A 17,609-nucleotide genomic window follows, 5' to 3' on the forward strand; every position below is an offset into this window, starting at 1 on the left:
CTCTTAGTTCAACCAGAATCTGGATGAACTGCTAGCAATAATTCTTAGTGTAAACTGTTTTTGTTCCATTATGATTGTACTCATAAATAAATGTCATCCAGATATACATGTTCTATTAGTCAGCTTCTGGAAAAGATATATAGTCAGAAACAGAATTATGTTCGGTTTAATAAACTTCTAATATGGTTTGTCTACAATGTTTATTTTGCCTGACGTTTTCTGATTTTGTGCAGGTAATGAAGCTGAAATTGCCTGTGAAATAGTTTGACAAGCAGATGCTATCACATGCCTGGACAATTTGAATCTTTTGATGTATTTGTGAATTTGTCACAGTCAGTTGACCGTATTAATGTTGCCATACATTTTGCTACTTTTAAATCATTTTCCTTCAAGAAATTTGAATATCATTATAACTTCTAAAGTCTATATATGACTGTGTGTGTTACAACATATGTGTTTATATTTTAATATTCTTGGTAGAAATTGTACATCAAACATCTGTTACAGTAAACTGCTATTCTGCTTTGCTACACTTGAAACAAAAAAATAATTTTATAGCAATATGCTACCTATCCAGTTCTTACTACTGCTTATACTAAATGTAAAATATATATAAAATGTTCTGAAGTCGGCATGTAGAAAAGGGGCATCTTTAATGATTTATGTGTTGTCAAACCATAATTGTTTGATACTTTTAATTTTATTCTAGCCAGTTTGTTGAACCAGGGTTTCCAATTAGTTGTCTGTCGATAATCAATCAAGACATTCAGTGGGTATTGAATTAAAAAACGTCTTTGACCCATGTACAAGGGTAGGTTTAGTTATGGCATATAAATCATTTGACTTATTGTTTTGTATTTTGAAATACTTCTTCAGTTTTATATTGGCACTCACAAGTTTATTTAATACAAAGCTATTTTAATGAACTTAAATATTTCAATAGTAAATACTAATCTAGCATAAATTTTGTATGTAACAATATATCAGTCTTTACAAGATTAAGTCAGATTAATTTTTCGATTTTTGTATCCAATTAATTTCTAATATACTATTTTTCTTATATAGTATAAGATGTCTGACCTTTGAAAATATTTGCTGAGTTGATTATTTAATTTAAGTATTTTTGGTATTGTTCATTCGGAAGATTAAACCGAATGTCTTGGCTGTAGGTTGATACTTGACCATTAATGGTGGGAATTTCACTTTTGTGTTGAATATCAATGACTTATAGTCCTAATCTTTATGTAATTAGTAGAACCATGTCTGCACTGTCCATTCTCTTTCTTATTACAACCTCGACTTTTCATCTCGTCTGATTAAAAGATCATGACATGATAGGTGTAAACTGTTCCATCTCTAATCAAAATATTTGAAATATAAATTGAATATGTAAAATATCATGCCAAAGCTTGCAGTCAATGTTGAAGATACACATCTCATTGACAAATACAATGATTGTGAAACTTGAAATATAATTATGATGTACCATAGTTTGATCGAGGTCCTTGTAATGTAATCAACTATCTTATACGCAATGTCATGGTAGTTACGAAAGTTGGCTTATTTTTTCCCCGGTTTTAAACATATTTTATGTAACATTGTTATGTATAATGTTAAGTATACTATATATTGTGTTTGCTACACATAAATCTGACTGTGTTACCTACACTCTGGCCAAGAGTGACAGGAATTGCCCAATGGTCTGAAGTTTATTGGAGTTTGCCACTTTTGTGTCAGGTTGGAGTTCAATAATTGTCGGTGAGATATCCAGACCATTTCAGGATCATAAGAGTTATGACAGGTGCTGGTTATATTGTCATTTAATACTTGAATGTTGTGATCTCTGTAATACCTAATGTAAATAAAATTAGCGGTGGATTTCTTGACCGATTGACAACTAATTGACCGTGGAGGGAAAGTTTCATGGTATCAGATATTTTATCTTGTTAAGTGAACTGGATTAAAGTTGAGATTTATACTTTCCAAATATTGATTCTGTACATTTTGCTTGTATAAAATGACAAGTCATAGTAAAGATATGTAAATGTGTAGGTTTAACCGCTGGTAAAGAAGGAATCTCAGTTTCAAAATATGTTTTGCCTCAAGATTTTGGGATTGACAATGCTGATTCTTTCATTTTGAGCTTTGACAATGTTGATTTCTTTCATTTTGAGCTTTGACAATGTTGATTCTTTTATTTTGAGCTTTGACAATGTTGATTTCTTTCAATTTGATCTTTGACAATGTTGATTCTTTTATTTTGACCTATGATGAGGTAGTGTAAGAGTTGTACTGTCTAAGATCCGTTGTCATTTCTGTTTAAGGTAAGGACTATTTGAACGTACATTCTACGTAAATGTATCAAATCATGTTAAATATTTTGCTTGTACCTGTCTCTTTATAATATTTTAGAAACTCTTCAAGCCCTGTTTGCTCATTTTGTATGGGTGTGTTTATGTGGTCTGCCCTGGCTGTTTGTTCAAGTTTGGCCTTTGATCGTGTGTTTGTTAAAGTCTACCCTGTTTGGTCTGTTTTTGACTCTTCCCACAAGTCACCCATGTTAAGGTGTTTTACAAATCTTGAGACCTTGTGGACGTAAGGTGAACTTAGGGTTGGCTTAGTTATTAGTACTTTCACTATAATTGTAACAAATTAACACTAAGGTTAAATTTTGATATTTTTGAAACACAAATATTTGTGTATCAATATCCATTTGTTATGCAAGTATTGATTGTTAATGATATAAAGCATTAATACGGCTGTGTTTTCTTTCCTGAAAGATAACCTCTTTGTCGACATTTCCCAAACTTTGCAAGGTATACTCTTTAAGTACACAATTGGTTAATACATTTCCATAGAAAGTTGTTTAAAAGTCACCGATGCTTTGCTCTGCTCCTCAGGTTTAGTGACTGTTCTTGAAACACCCTTCTGCCTTTATAAATGGTTGTACTATACTTTTACAGACTGAAACACAGGCATAAAATAGCATGATACTGTTGGCATAAAAATTGTTGTTTTGCACAAAATTATACAAAAATTTAAATTCCGACCAAATGTGTAAAACATGATGACTGATGTTGTTGGTAAACCACATGACCTATACCATGGCGCTGTTTTGCAGGATGAGTGATGGCAAAGTTTGTGAAGAAGTGCCCGTGTCTGCGGCCAAAGATCGAGGAAGATGTGCGCTTGCTCGACTACCGTCACTGCAGTCTGCATGACGTCCCTGGGGAGGTGTTCAACTTTGAACGTACGCTCGAGGAGTTGCTTGTCGACTCCAACCAGATACAGGATCTACCCAGGGTAGGGTATTACTTTAATTGACATTTCTTAGGTTGTTGGATTTTGAAGGAAAATAGTTGAGGTATTCTGATAACTTTGTGATGTCAGCATGCTAAAAACCTGAACCATACCTATAAAGGTGTTCAAGTTATTCACATGAAACTTAGCACACATGTTATCAACTATAATACAGACATGTAAAGATTCACTGCACCATTTCTGGATTTGATTCCAAACCCTTATATTTAAGTATTAAAGGCCAAAAAACAACAGTGGTGAAGTAATTTTGGCCTCAAATTTCTTTAGCCTGCAAAGTTCAATGAATATTAGAATACTTTTACCTTTTATTATAGCTTTGCTCCATTTGACTACTGATAATTAGTGTATACCGGGGTATATTAGTTTTGGATCAATTCACAAGTTCTTTTCCGTTTCTAACTTTCACTGCTTGAAGCTTGAATTGTGTCGGTAATCATCCAGATGCATCTTTTTCATTGTAATTCAGAAATATACATATTATTTATTTTTACTCAAAGAGTACAATTGATGGTTGATTTATGCATTCTGTTATGTTAGAAAATATTGATTGCTTAACATTGCATCGTTTAACACACAATTTACTGTAAATATGTATCTGCATTTGATGATGTACGATTTGCAAAAAAGGAAAGCTTTTTTATAAAAACAGCTGTGTCAATGTTAGAAAAAGTTCTTCAATGAGGCCTTTGTATATTCTTTTCAAAACTGTTGCATTAAACATCATTCATTGATTAGGTATCATGTAAGCAGCAATGGTGGTTGAAGGTCTGGATTATTACTGATAAGGAGATATGACTTCATGGACAAACTCAGTTATAACTCAAAACTGATGTACACACATACATGGGTTACTCATCACATGCATATTTACCGTATTGAAAAAAATGGTGGTAGGTTACTAAGGCTCTTGAGGAATATTTCGAAGAAATGATTTTTCAGCATTTTTAGCAAAGGGACACACATCACACATAAGGGCAATTGTCTTGTTGGTAACAAGCGTTGTATATATGTTGTATATTTATATATTATGCCAATTTTCCTATTTTCAGCTGATTTCCTCCTTTTTTGCCACAACACTTTAAAATTAGAATTGTTGCCTTTTATTTGATCTTCACAATAAATGATTTTTTGTATATAGTGTGATGGAAATACTCATATTTTGAACTGGTTTCCACTTTCTTTACAAATTTGTGTTGGCATCCCTGTATATACTGATATAAGGCATTGTATATATAAATATACAGCTACATGGTGTAATATTGCATGCAGTCCTTGCCCTTTGAGTAACGGTTTCCATGTAAGTGTGTGATTTTTGCAGGTGCGAGGCTGTTTATAATATTTTATATGACATAAGCCAGATTTGGATTACAGATTGATGCTAATTTGCATTCAAGAGCAATATGATAGCTGCCTTTGTTGAATTAGGTGAATATTTTGTAAACATCGCAAACTGTGGAATAGATGGAAGACTGCTTTATAATTTTGAGTAATGCAACACACACTATTCTTTCCTGTCAGAGTTAAGTTTGAATTGAAAAGAAATCAATTACTGAAATTTTATTGATCATGATTTCTGTAATGAAGTAATTATTTCCAATTGAAATTTGAATCGGATATAATTGAACTAATTTCGTAGTTCAAAGATTGTTTACAGAGAGCTTAATAAGAAAAATGGGGCCGAGACCAAAGACACCTCTCAAGTTTTACCTTGGTGTGTAAGGCGAACAAAACCATTAAAGGATGTGGGCTCCTGATATGAAAAATGTGGGCTGGTTTTAACAACTGATAAAAAGGCTTGGTCTTATGGCAGAGATTTGAAAACTAAAGGGTTGGGTACTTCAAGGATTAATAAAAATGGTAATATGCTAACATTTTTTCCCTTCAACTTGCTTTTAAACATAACAAACTCTTTCCTATACCATAAATAGTGCCACCGCCCATCAGTATACTTGAACAACACTGTAGCAGAGCATTGAGGATAGCAACTTTGTCTTATACGACTTGGGTGGAATCAAATTCTGCTGAGTAACAGTTGACACATGGCCTTATAAATGTGAAGGTCTAGAAGATGATCTGGCCCAGTTTTTCCACAGATATTAGATCCTTAGCGTTTCCTAAATGATGTACCGGGTATCATTCACTATTTTGATGATGGTGCACTTGCTGACACTATTACTATAAACCTGTGCCCTAATGTTCTACTAAACAATGGTTACACACCATTAATTTTTCCTGAAAATTTTCAACAAGGTTTTTTCAGTGCTATAGGGTGTGAAAAATCACACAAACAGGGCACATATATTGGGACAAATGCAGTACTTTGTAAACTTGATAGGTATTAAACTGAACGAAACCCAATCATGTCCCTGTTTTATGGTATTGTTTTACAGGTCCAGTGTAAAAGTTATATATGCTTTCTAAGTTTACAGTCTGTTGACAACGCCGCAAGTAACAATTAGCACATGAATAATAAATGAATCTTCTTCTTACATTATTGAATATTGCTAAGCTTTAATTGGATTTTAACAGGTCTAACAAGATTCTTAAATAGCCTGTATTATTTGACGTGGTAAATAAATGATATGGATTACACAATCACGAAATTGGCATTGATAGGACATGATGACCAATGTAGATAATCATTACGGGATATTGGAAAGTAGAAATTGAGTTTAATTAATCATAAGTCAATCAAACATAGCAATATGTTGTATTTCTGCAAAAAAGTGGTAACATTGGTACAAACGAGTTATATCGAGTTTCGGGGGTATCCAACAATGGCTTCTTTCAGGTAGTTTAATCTTGGCCAAAATGGCATAATAAATAATATCCATCTCTTAAAAGGTTGATTACATTTTAACTTAGAAGCAAAATCTAGCTAGGTAACTTTTTGGTAATAGTCTGTGATGTTTGTGGACATATAGCTGATGGCCTCATGTTGGAAACTCTTGGGATACTTGGGGTTTACGCCTAGCTTGTATTTGAACCAAGGGGTCTATTGGAATGCCTTGTATGGCACCTGGACCCCATCTTCCTCTTTCTGTCTGTTCTGTTTTGTTGTCTCCATCATAAAAGAAACCCTATGAAAATAGGTAAGGTTGATACTTCCATTGATTTCTTATCCTGATCACAAGATCTGAATTACATTTATAGTATTTATAGTATTTATAGTATTAATAATATAGACACAGACGTCTTTTAACATGTACAGAGGTTTGCTTAACATGGATCTTGACTTTTGCTCAGAGAAGAAGGAAAAAAGAAAGGTTGGGTAAACTTCTGTTGAATCTGCCTTGACATAAGCAGGAAATAAATGAAATACATTCAAAAGAATCATTCAATAATGCCATTACATTTTAGGTTAGCATTTACATGCTTATTGTGGGAACATAAAATTTAATGAATTCATATATTTACGCCAACATTAGGGATTTGTAAAGGTAATTCTGTTAGAACATCCTGTCATATTCCATGATTAATTCGAGATTGCTTTACAAAGCTATTGAAGCTCAATGAATGGGATTTGAATGAGAGTGTCTGCATCTTTATATTGAAATGCACACAAATCCTCTAACTGGATTATGCAAGATGAGATGGAGCATTGTGCAAGTCTCCTGCAAACTTTAATGAATAAAGCCAAGAAGCTTTAAGTGTGTGCGTTGCCAAATATGAATTTATAATTGCACAGACTTGATCAATTATTTAGGAACAAACTTTAAATGTTGAAAAAACTAATATTAGAGATAAAAAAGGGGTATAAAGAACTGAACAAGTACAAAGAATTTTTAAAAAGTCGATAATGTTTGAATTTATGACTCAACTATACATTGCTAATACTGATTAAATAAGCATTGTTTTAGAAACGGTACATTTCAAAAATTAACAATGAACTTCATGTACAACAATGCCCTCGACTTCACAGGTAATTTCTGTGCTTACAGGGCTAGCCGAGTGTAAAAGGTACAACAGAGCATTTGTTCCCGGCTATAAAACTAGTAGAATGGTGGGACGTTCCTTCCCTTAATAGGAATATAACATGACGCCGGTGCAATTGTGTAAAAAGCAAATCGATTAATCACTAAATATTGTACTTCGAATGTAGCCTTTATCTGTATAGATTTATAGATTATCCAAATAGGTTATTGCGAAAGCATGCTACCAGAACAGGCCTTGTTAGCTGTTGTAAAATGTTATAACCTGTATAAGTGCAGAGCTATTGACAATGCACGCACAGAACGATACTTGAGATTCAGAACAGTGTGTTGATAAAGTGTTTATCGTTAAATTGAGACTCTAGTACAAATGATGAGTACCATCAGCCATCCTGATTAGGCCCCCTGTCTCTATATATGTCTCTCCAGCCTGAAGAAGCTCTTGTTTGATTAGAGGAGAATATCACTGATTTCCAATTTGAAGTACATGTATATGTGAGATTGTCGGCCAAAACTTTTATCAGAGACATTATACCAGGTGTTGTTTTTCAAGAAAATAGGTCGAGTTATTGTCATTAGCCTTGGTGATGTTAGCGGTGGAGACAGGGAAAAACAGACAAGCAGTGAAATCCTTTTGAGAGACAAGAACAAGTATAAACAGCAGTGCTCAATGTTTTAATATAAGGCAATACCTATATTAATTATCTTTGGCACAACACCTATGTATATAAAATAAAATAACAGATAAAATAGTTCACAATGGTAAAAACAAGTGAAACTCGTCTGTTTTTTTGAGAATATAGGTGTACAGTTGAACCCCCGTTGACTCGAACTCAAAAGGGACCGGCCAAAATACCAATTCGAGCCCACTAGGAAAAGGAGCTGAGTGAGTTCATGCTTACTGAGTTCAACTGTAATAAAAAAATTTTTTATAGTTACGTTCTCATGACAGTCCTGCTGTTTTCTGAAAAAGAATTTGATTTAAAGATGCAAATAAGATGCAATGGAAACAAAGTTATTTAAATAAATAGGCATCAGTATTATTTGATGTGAAAAGAAATGCACTTAAATTTAAAAAAAACCACTCCATATCTCTCCTTCTTTGACTGAGTTTACTTTGGCATGGAGTCATTTATCGGACATGACAGGTTTTAACTATGATTTTGAAATATAAGTAAGAGGCATAGCGGCAATGTTTACCTTGTTTTTTACCCAAATATCTCAAAGCTGAGCACAAACATAGCTCTTCAAGTCACCAGCTATCTCCGACTGTCATAACGCTTTTGTAAAATCAATTTTTGTTTGATAACCATTTTGAATATGGGTTTATACTGTTTGAACACACGTAACCACAAGGGTTCATGTGATATGGTGATCGATAATGAACGGCAGATATATGATTGTGCCGGGTCTTAGTTTCAAATTTGAGTAATATTCTTGGTCTGATCTCAGCTGTTCCCGGGCAGTGCCTGTGTTTCATCTTCAGAGTCTTCAATTTTAACCTTCTTTATCTCTTTAATAAAAAGACTTAACTGACTAAACTTATTAGAACATTTACTGTATTTGTTAATTATATTCAAAAAGATCTTGTACAATAAAATCATTCTTGAACAAACAAATGTTTTGTATAAGTCTATACAATAATAGTAAATACATTCAATGACATTTTTGCCCATTTATCCGCTGTGACAATAAATATTTCAATCAAATGACTGTCTGTTCATTATTTCTCTTTTAATAACAGATTTTCGGATTGAATACCTCAAAAATGTTAAATTTCTAAAGCTGAGCTTCTCAAAAAAGGCGTTTTGACCCAAGTACATGTTAGGTTTAGGTCAATAAATCGCTTCAATGGAAGTTGAAAGGTTTCAATCACAAAAGGGATTTACTCACAAAGTGGCCATTATGAAGACAACCTCCTGTTGTGGCATGTTTGCTCATTTTCGTGCAAAAAAAACCATTAAAAAATTGGTGTAATCCAACAGTATTATAAAGATTGAACTTAGTTGGCCATCATTAAATTGAGTAAAAAAATGGGCTGACTTGTCAATATTCTGGCGCATGTTGGTTCACTCCCTCTGTAGATTGTGACAAAAAATTACCACTGTGGTGCAATGCAAAAGACTGTGTGACAGAACATTGCCACTGTTGTATAACGCAAAAGACTGTGTGACAGAACATTGCCACTGTGGTGCAACGCAAAAGACTGTGTGACACACATTGCCACTGTGGTACAGGGACATAGTCTGTTTGACAATTTAAATGCCACTCTGGTGCAGGCGCGTAAGTCTGTGTGGCAATATGTCCCTGTAAGTCAAAGTAGCTGTTGTATGGCTGTTGCTTCTGCCTTATCTCTTCTGTTACTTTTCCACTTTGTTGCAGGTGCATAAGTTTGTGCGGCTAGTCAAAGTAGCTGTCAGTGCAAATGTAAAACTGTTAAATAAATATGATGTTGCATTCATAATTATCCTCTGAACTGTTTCACCAATTTTTTCTTCAGGAGCTGTTTTACTGCCATGGTCTGCGGAAGTTAAGCCTGAGTGACAATGAGATCAAACAGATCCCCGCAGCCATTGGACACCTTATCAGTCTGGAAAAACTAGACCTCAGCAAAAATGGTAAATAAATGCTATGGGCACCTTAGGTCTCTGAATAGTGTTTCCTTTAAGGTATCTGACCCACAACTATGTCCTTGTGACCCCCATATTATTTTGGTATCATTTGAAAGGGTTCAATGTGCAGAAAAAGAAAATGAAAAAAGTAAGAGAAAAATTGCAAAATAGGTTATTTCACACCTTTGGTGTCATTATTTATGCATTAGTTATCAGGAAGTAATACTCTTTCAACTGACACCAGGCATCAAAATTCAACATTATGGCAAGCTAGCTTTTTTGTGTGTTGGATTCCTTAGATATTGTTCTGAAATGTTTTGATTGATTCTTTCTGCATAAAATTTGAAATTTGTATTTGAATTAAAACTGAAGCTGTTGCATAAAAGGTTTATTGTTTCGCGGGGAAAACTGTAGACTTGAGATGGAATAGCTGCATGGTAAATTCTTGTGAATTAATGTTGAAGTAAGGTGGGTAAAATGAAATGCGTAATTACTGTATAAAAAAAGTCCAAAAGGAAATACATGTTCACTTTGTAGGGTGTTTTTTTTCAAGCTTTTTATGTATCATGGGCAAGGGCCCTAAGAACTGTGAAAATAGCTACAAAATGCCTGAAATTGTAAACTAATCATAGTAAATAACAAGCAAATAAAAGAAGCATTTAAGCCCTGGGTTTGAAGAATTTTACGAGTCTTAGATTGCATTTCAACATATCCAAAAGTTATAAAGAAATAGAAATAGAAAATTATAGAAATACAAATTTTTAGTCCATTTTTTTTAACCTTTTTGAATTATAAACGGGGCCAAATTTTGGTCCCATTTTTGGTAAAAACACACACCTGTCATGCTCATTACAAATGTGGCTGTGTTACAGGTGTGATTGACATCCCGGAGAACATCAAAACCTGCAAGTACCTGCAGATCGTCGATGCCAGCGTCAACCCCCTCGGAAAGTGAGTTGTAGCGCTGAATAAGTATATACACTGTTTTCTTTCTATGATTCAAAATAGAAAGCGCTTGGAATTGTTGACGATTGTGTATCTAAGGCCACAAACCTGTTTGTTTTTTTCACTTTTTTAATGTTTGAGTTTCTGCTATTCTGGTAACATTAACATTTAACTGGTTTACAACAGTCTTTTAAAAATGATATAATTAAGGTAAAATGTGCATTTAGAATAATGTACACTAATGCATTGTATACTTAAACCAATTAAAAAGGGTAATGTATTAATGATGTATTAACGGGTAGTTAAAGAAATGTTTGCTGACATTGATTTCATAAGATAAAACATATTATGAGTAGCGGTTTTGAAAGGATTTTGTTACAAACTGATAAGCTACAAGGGCACTGTAATATATCAGGATTGTTCAAAGCCATTATAGGCAGTGATATAGCAAAATTACCTTAATTACAAAGCTTTGAAGTACTCCATTCAAATTATGTTAAATGGTGCCACATTAGTGTTTTGAAAATTTAGACTAAATTTATCAAGTAAGGTATTAATATGGCATACTCTTACCTATTGGTTATATTTAATGCAATTTGTAGCGTATATTATTTTCATGGTTGAATGTTTAAAGAAGCAATATTTCAATATTTCACTCCTGCAAACAATCTGTACCTGTTTTCAATGAAATTTTCAATGATGCATACAAAAACTGTGAAATTATTTTAAATTGATATTACTGAATAAAATTTACAGGGTTTTGGTCAATAATTTCCGCTATGTCTAGCAACCATATTAGACATTGGCATGTAATCAGTTTGGAATAAGTAAGTAGAAACGGATCACGTTTCATCTTTGATTTTTCCGCCGTTCATAACAATCAGGTATTTTGGGTATTAGGAATTAGCCCCTCCTTAACAGTATGACACATTGATATGTTTTATTGAAGCACTTCTTTAGATATATTAGTGTTTTATAAACGTGTAAATAGCAGAGATAAAATGTAATGACTACTGTCTCTTGCCAATTTTTGATTAAATAGATTGTAATGCAAAGAATTATCGTCGGGAAAGAAAATGAACAAAAAAAATGGTGTAATGGTTTATTTGTGTACCCAATTAGTCTCTAAGGGACAATGTTGTGTCACATTCAAATATTTATTCATACAATTATTAAGGGAAATTAAATGCAGTTGATTTCATATTGGGGTAAATAATTTTTCAAGCCAATTTATAATAGCAAATTTATATTTGGTTAAATTGCAGTTCTGTTAAAATTATGAAAGCTACATGAAAATGTTGCTCAGATGTTCAGAAATACCCTGACCCTTTTTTTGTTCTCGTCATTATATTCAATTGACCAATCGAGCCATAAAAAGTACTTGCAATGGATGTCTTTTTAAAGCTGCACTCTCACAGACTTACCGTTTTTTAAAACTTTTTATATATTTTTTTGCCTTGGAATTAGCCAATTTTTGCGTAAATATCTGCAAACCAGTGACGTAAGACTGCTGACAAAAAATCAGATCGCAGATTTTCATATCTCTGTTTTAGAATTAATGTTTAATGGCTAAAAGCATTACTAACGGTTTAAGAAAAATGCATTAAACATCAGTTTTTGAACTTAAATATGAAAATCTGCGATCTGATTTTTTGTCAGCAGTGTTATATTACTGGTTTCCATGAATTTTCGCATAAATTGGCTCGTTCAAAGACAAAAATAAAAATGTTGTCAAAACTTTCAATCTGTGAGAGTGCAGCTTTAATACAGTTTATATTATTAATTCAGAATATTTAATATTAGCCAATCAGTTAAATCGGTATCACAGCTTCTGTTGTACCAGGTTAAAATTGATAAATATCATTACTAAATCACTACAAAGATTTCAACAGATAGATAATCAGAGACCATTAGCTAGTGTTATGTTAGCCATTAAAACGTCAAGAAAATTGATACAAATTTGCAGTTTTCTTTTTGGTGTGACTCTTTGTACCTCGCTGTTCCTTTCTTTGCTTTCATGCGGAGAAAATTGTAGTATTTAAGGCGATTTGACATTGTGAATGAATTCAAGCTATCAATAGGCCCCCATTTAGCTAATTAAGTAAACATTAAAGCGGGTAAGACTTTCACTTTTTAAGACCACCTAGGTATGTGAGAAAAGTGCGCTATTGTCAAGTCAGCTTGTCGAGAGAGCCTTGTTTGGACACTTTGTGATAGTAGCTGAGTTCAGATGGTCTTACTCTGATATGTTTAAGGCTCTGAGTTTTTTTCTCATATTTAAATCACCATGGTAACAAACTGGTTTAAGGGATTTGTAGCCAGTTTGTTTTCCTTTTCTTTCAGTGTGAACATAAGTAATGTCCCAAGTTTAAGCCCATCTGTGGTAACTCCTTAATCTCTTTTAAAAATGTTTCTGAATTCAGTTTGCCAAAAAGGCTTTGTGCAAAATTCCAAAAGAGTTGAGATATTTCCGTCAATTTAAAAAAAATGCATATATATAAATTTCATCATTATTGCAATATACTGAAGGTACACAATTGAATTAAAAATCTGTTTTAAATATCATTTTATCAACTCCACATTATTTACACAATTAAAAATTGGAAGCACATTTTAAAAGTTTAATTTATATGACAATATTTGGAATCCTAATTGACAAATTAAAGTTTTGACATCTGAATTAACTATAACAATATTTCAAATATCGAAATTTCAATCCTTATCTGATGTTATATGGAAGGCATTTGTATATGATATGTTTTTAGGCCTTGGTATTATAACACGGTTAAATAGATTGGGTTAAATATAAGATTTATTGATAAATATTTCCCTATAGAAAATTCTTTATTAATGATAAATTTATGTGAATTTATTTTTAATGCCAAAATGGTTTGTCACATATTTCTTCATATCAAAACTATCTGTAATTTATGGGGTCAACAGAATGTCCTAAACGTCACGTTGCTAGTAATTTGGGTTGCCAAAAAGATTGTGCTAATTATCCCATTCTAGGTTTAAGATTCCCAGACATATGCAGCATTTCATTCTGTGCAAAACTTAAGGTTTGCCAGAAATAGTAAATAATTAATCCCATTTATGAAGACATCCTGATATATATTTCAGGTTGCCAGAAAACTCAGTATTCATTTCCAGTCTGTATTGATGTTGCCAGAAACACTTAAAAATACATTGACTTGACTGTTACATTCCCTGCAATATACTAGGATGCCAGAAATTCCTGCTGTATTTCAGGTTGCCAAAGCATTTTACCAGACATTTCCCTGCTGTATTTCAGGTTGCTAGAAACACTTACATATATTCTTTGCTATATTTCAGGTTGCCAGAGGGGTTTGCCCAGTTGCCAAACCTGACACAGCTCTACCTGAATGACACCTTCCTGGATTACCTGCCTGGAAACTTTGGCAGGTAAGAAAACAATTTAACATAGATGTAAAACATTGGTCAGACTGTTTTCATCTAAGAAAAAGCTTGTCCGGGATCATATGGAAGTCTGTGGGTAAAAAACTTTGCTTTATTAGACTGCTGAAATTTCAAACCATATTTGTTTTTTTTTATAGACTAGTTCTATTTTGTATTAAGCTTTTGGCACAAAGGTATTTTAATTTGGAATTTTAACAGTATCTGTTGTATAATAGGATTTACAAATAAAAAAGTACTTTTGTGACAGTAATAGTCTTGAATGCATATTCTATTCAATTGTCTGCAACCCCTGAACTTAGCCGGTTAATTTATACCATATTATGTTGCAGTGCATTGTCAAAGAAATGTGCTGGTTATAAAACATCCAATCAATGGCAGATACTTGTAGTCTGCTTTCTGTACTTGTAAATATCCTTGCCGAAATTCCAAATTAGCATGATTGTATTTATTTCATTGAGACAGTTGTGTCTGTCTATAATGTTCTAACAAATATCATGAGCCAATTCTAATTTTAAACAATGTGCATGGTGGGTATTAATGTACTAGACTTAGGATAATAGTCTTCATCCTCTCCAGGGTTGAAAGCCACAAGGTTCTAAGTGAAATTAAATAAAGTGGCAGATAGAACAATTTTGTTTTCATACCCTCAAATTCTGTTAATAGACTTACAGAATTACAGCCGAGATTTGCAGTTGCGATAAGGAAGAAGGTCGTGTGAAGGCTGTCTTGATACACAGACATAAAAGTAACACAGAAGTGTGTATGGTTACACGTGGAAGAGTTTATAATGGAGTGCTAATTGTGATGCGAAATATATAAACCCTTCATCCATATGATCCGGGCTCTGTATGCGAGATGTTATATAAGAAGACGTTACATTTACAACCCTATTTTATGGTTGTTAAAAACTATCCTGTTATAATGAACCTAAAGTGGGTCTCAAGCTAGTGATAAAATGTTCTCAAGTTTCTGAACATCTTTGTCTTTATGCAAGGGTAGAATCATAAATTGTAATTTTATGTTGTGTTCATAAAACCATTTATATTTCTTTTGCTTGTTGAAGCATATTTCCTCAATCTTTAATAGCTACTTGAATATTTTATAGAATATATGATAAGTGTTTTTTAAGTAGTTGCAAAATGATCATTATAGCTTGCGTGTTTAGTCCCTCAAAGTATTTCCCATTGTCATGTGCATCAACATAATTTTTGAGCTGTGAAATCCAGTCTGAAAATGCCTTTATATACTTTTATTTTGGTTTACTGTCTATATACTGTTATAAGGCACTTCAAATGGCACTGCTCATCTCAAAACTAAGTCTGTATAGTTACGACTTGATGTGGGGCCGTAACCAGAACTCACATGGTCAAAGGTCTTGACTGTATGGTAGATGTTGCTAACTTTGACGATTGCTGTTGCAATGATTTTGTTACCAGTGCAGAACGATGCACATGTGCTCATTACTTTAACCCACCAACATTTACTTTGCTTGCTGTGTTTCATCACCTATTAAAAATTCTCTTAACTGCCAAGGGTCCTTGTCTTTCAATTTAGAGAGCAGTGCCAACCTTTTGAACACGTGCCAGCTTTTTTTCTGGGGTCAAAAACTGTGGTATCTAAAGGGCCTAAACATCTCACATTTTCCATTAAAGTCAAATACACCCCTGACAAATTTATCCCTGATGTGTTGTTCCCTATCTCTTCTACTGTACGTAGCGCATCTTGCTCTTCTATGAACTTTAAAGTAACAATATCTTTGTCAGAGTCTGCGGAAATCGCGGACCAGGTAGTTGCCATCTTTAACACTCTTCCTTAATTTCAAGAAAACTATGGTTTTGCATCTGTGTTGTGCTGACAGATGAATCCCTCCTAATATTTTTTTTATTCTATATTGATTCTACAAGTTCTGCTCTCCATTTATGTGGTTATCTGTGATTTTGCAGCCATGTAACCACTTCTATTAAAACGCTCCTCTAATGTTTTCAATTTTTAAATCAAACTTAATAGTATTCAGGAGAAGCAGTCTTTCAAATGAAATAATAACTAAAGTCCCTTTGATTCAAGTTATTCATCTCCATTAAGTATTTCAAGGGGCATGATGTTCAGTGATTGAATGCGGCTACCCCACAATGGCAACTATTTTTGTAGGCTTTGGGCCAAGGGTCAGCTGATAGGATCATATAGATAGTGGAATGGTAGAAATACTTCAGTTATATAAAAAATACTGAATTGATTTGAACTGAAGATATGTGAGGCTTGTGCTTGCCACTAGAGAGATATCATCACAAAAGGTTAATAGAGTTAAAATTGTACTTGTAATAATAGAAGTGGGTTCTGTTTAGTTAAAACTTTGGTGATACAAATGTTGACTTCGTTGAGGAATTTTCATGACATCCGCAAAAATGGGACAAAAGCGGCATATGGGGGATCCATGTTCTATTTCTAGTTGGATTTTTTTTGCAAAGTATTGTCATAGATTTGGTGTTGTCAGATTTTGGTGACATAGCCTTTCAAAAACTGTAACATTGGCTATGTACAGTTGGGAAGATTGTTCTTTGTTCGGACATTTGCTTTTAAAATCAGTAGGGAGTACCTTGAAATAAAAAACGAATGACTTTGGAAACAATTTAAAAAGTGGTCTAAGCCCCATAACCCTGCTTTAGGCAAGAATTTCTCATACTCAAACAGATTCCTGACTATTCTTTCAGGATTGATTATTATCAGCTGTTAGAACCTGTTATTTGCATGAAACTTATATAGTACACATTTTACCAGTGACCATATGTTATCAAAGCATTACTGTAACTCTGAATATGATAACTGTTGAGTTATTTCCCTTGGTAGACTCAGGAAAGCTGACAAGTGTTGCCAACAGTTTTTGGTGCTCGTGTCTGTTCTATAAACTGACAATTGTCATTCAGTTACATATTTTTGCCTGCTGAAATGTTTTTCTACCAATGTTTACATTGTTCAGCATATTTGTGGCTATTACTGTCAAAAGTTGGGATGTGAATAGAAATTTTTGATGTTTATAGAAAATTTTCTTATTCAGTTTAAGTTGACATGTCATTCATGCAAACTCTATGGGCTATACTATTATACTCCCTAATGCAATGTAATATGACAGCTTTTCATATTCAAATGGTAGACAGAATATGCACAGTTTCTTATCGTTAGCAAATCAAGTCTCTCCTACTAAATTACAAATTCTTATCATGACAGCGAATGTTTTCATTTAGGGCTGGAATAAAGTAATTGATTTCACGTAAATTCACTGAGCATGCAACGTTATTCTAATGTTGACAGTGCTATATTGTTGGAGATGAGCCCTGTCAATCAAACCTCATTAAATAACAGG

The 17,609-nt window shown here is 33.3% G+C and overlaps 1 protein-coding gene across 7 annotated transcripts in view; it reads left to right on the top strand.

Moving 5' to 3' along the window:
- The window catches only part of LOC128213701 (leucine-rich repeat-containing protein 7-like), a 50,478-nt gene that overhangs the window by 12,445 nt on the left and 20,424 nt on the right, over positions 1-17,609 (top strand). For all 7 annotated transcript variants that reach the window (XR_008257784.1, XR_008257785.1, XM_052919711.1 and 4 more), the window contains 4 exons: positions 3,122-3,303; positions 9,754-9,871; positions 10,738-10,816; positions 14,147-14,236. Coding sequence is in view for 5 of the 7 variants with exons in the window: in XM_052919711.1 (XP_052775671.1) it covers positions 3,130-3,303; positions 9,754-9,871; positions 10,738-10,816; positions 14,147-14,236 (461 nt within the window). In the remaining 2 variants the exon portion in view is untranslated. The remainder of the gene's footprint in view (positions 1-3,121; positions 3,304-9,753; positions 9,872-10,737; positions 10,817-14,146; positions 14,237-17,609) is intronic.

The sequence above is a fragment of the Mya arenaria genome, chromosome 13, assembly GCF_026914265.1.
Source record: "Mya arenaria isolate MELC-2E11 chromosome 13, ASM2691426v1".
Taxonomy (NCBI): domain Eukaryota; kingdom Metazoa; phylum Mollusca; class Bivalvia; order Myida; family Myidae; genus Mya; species Mya arenaria.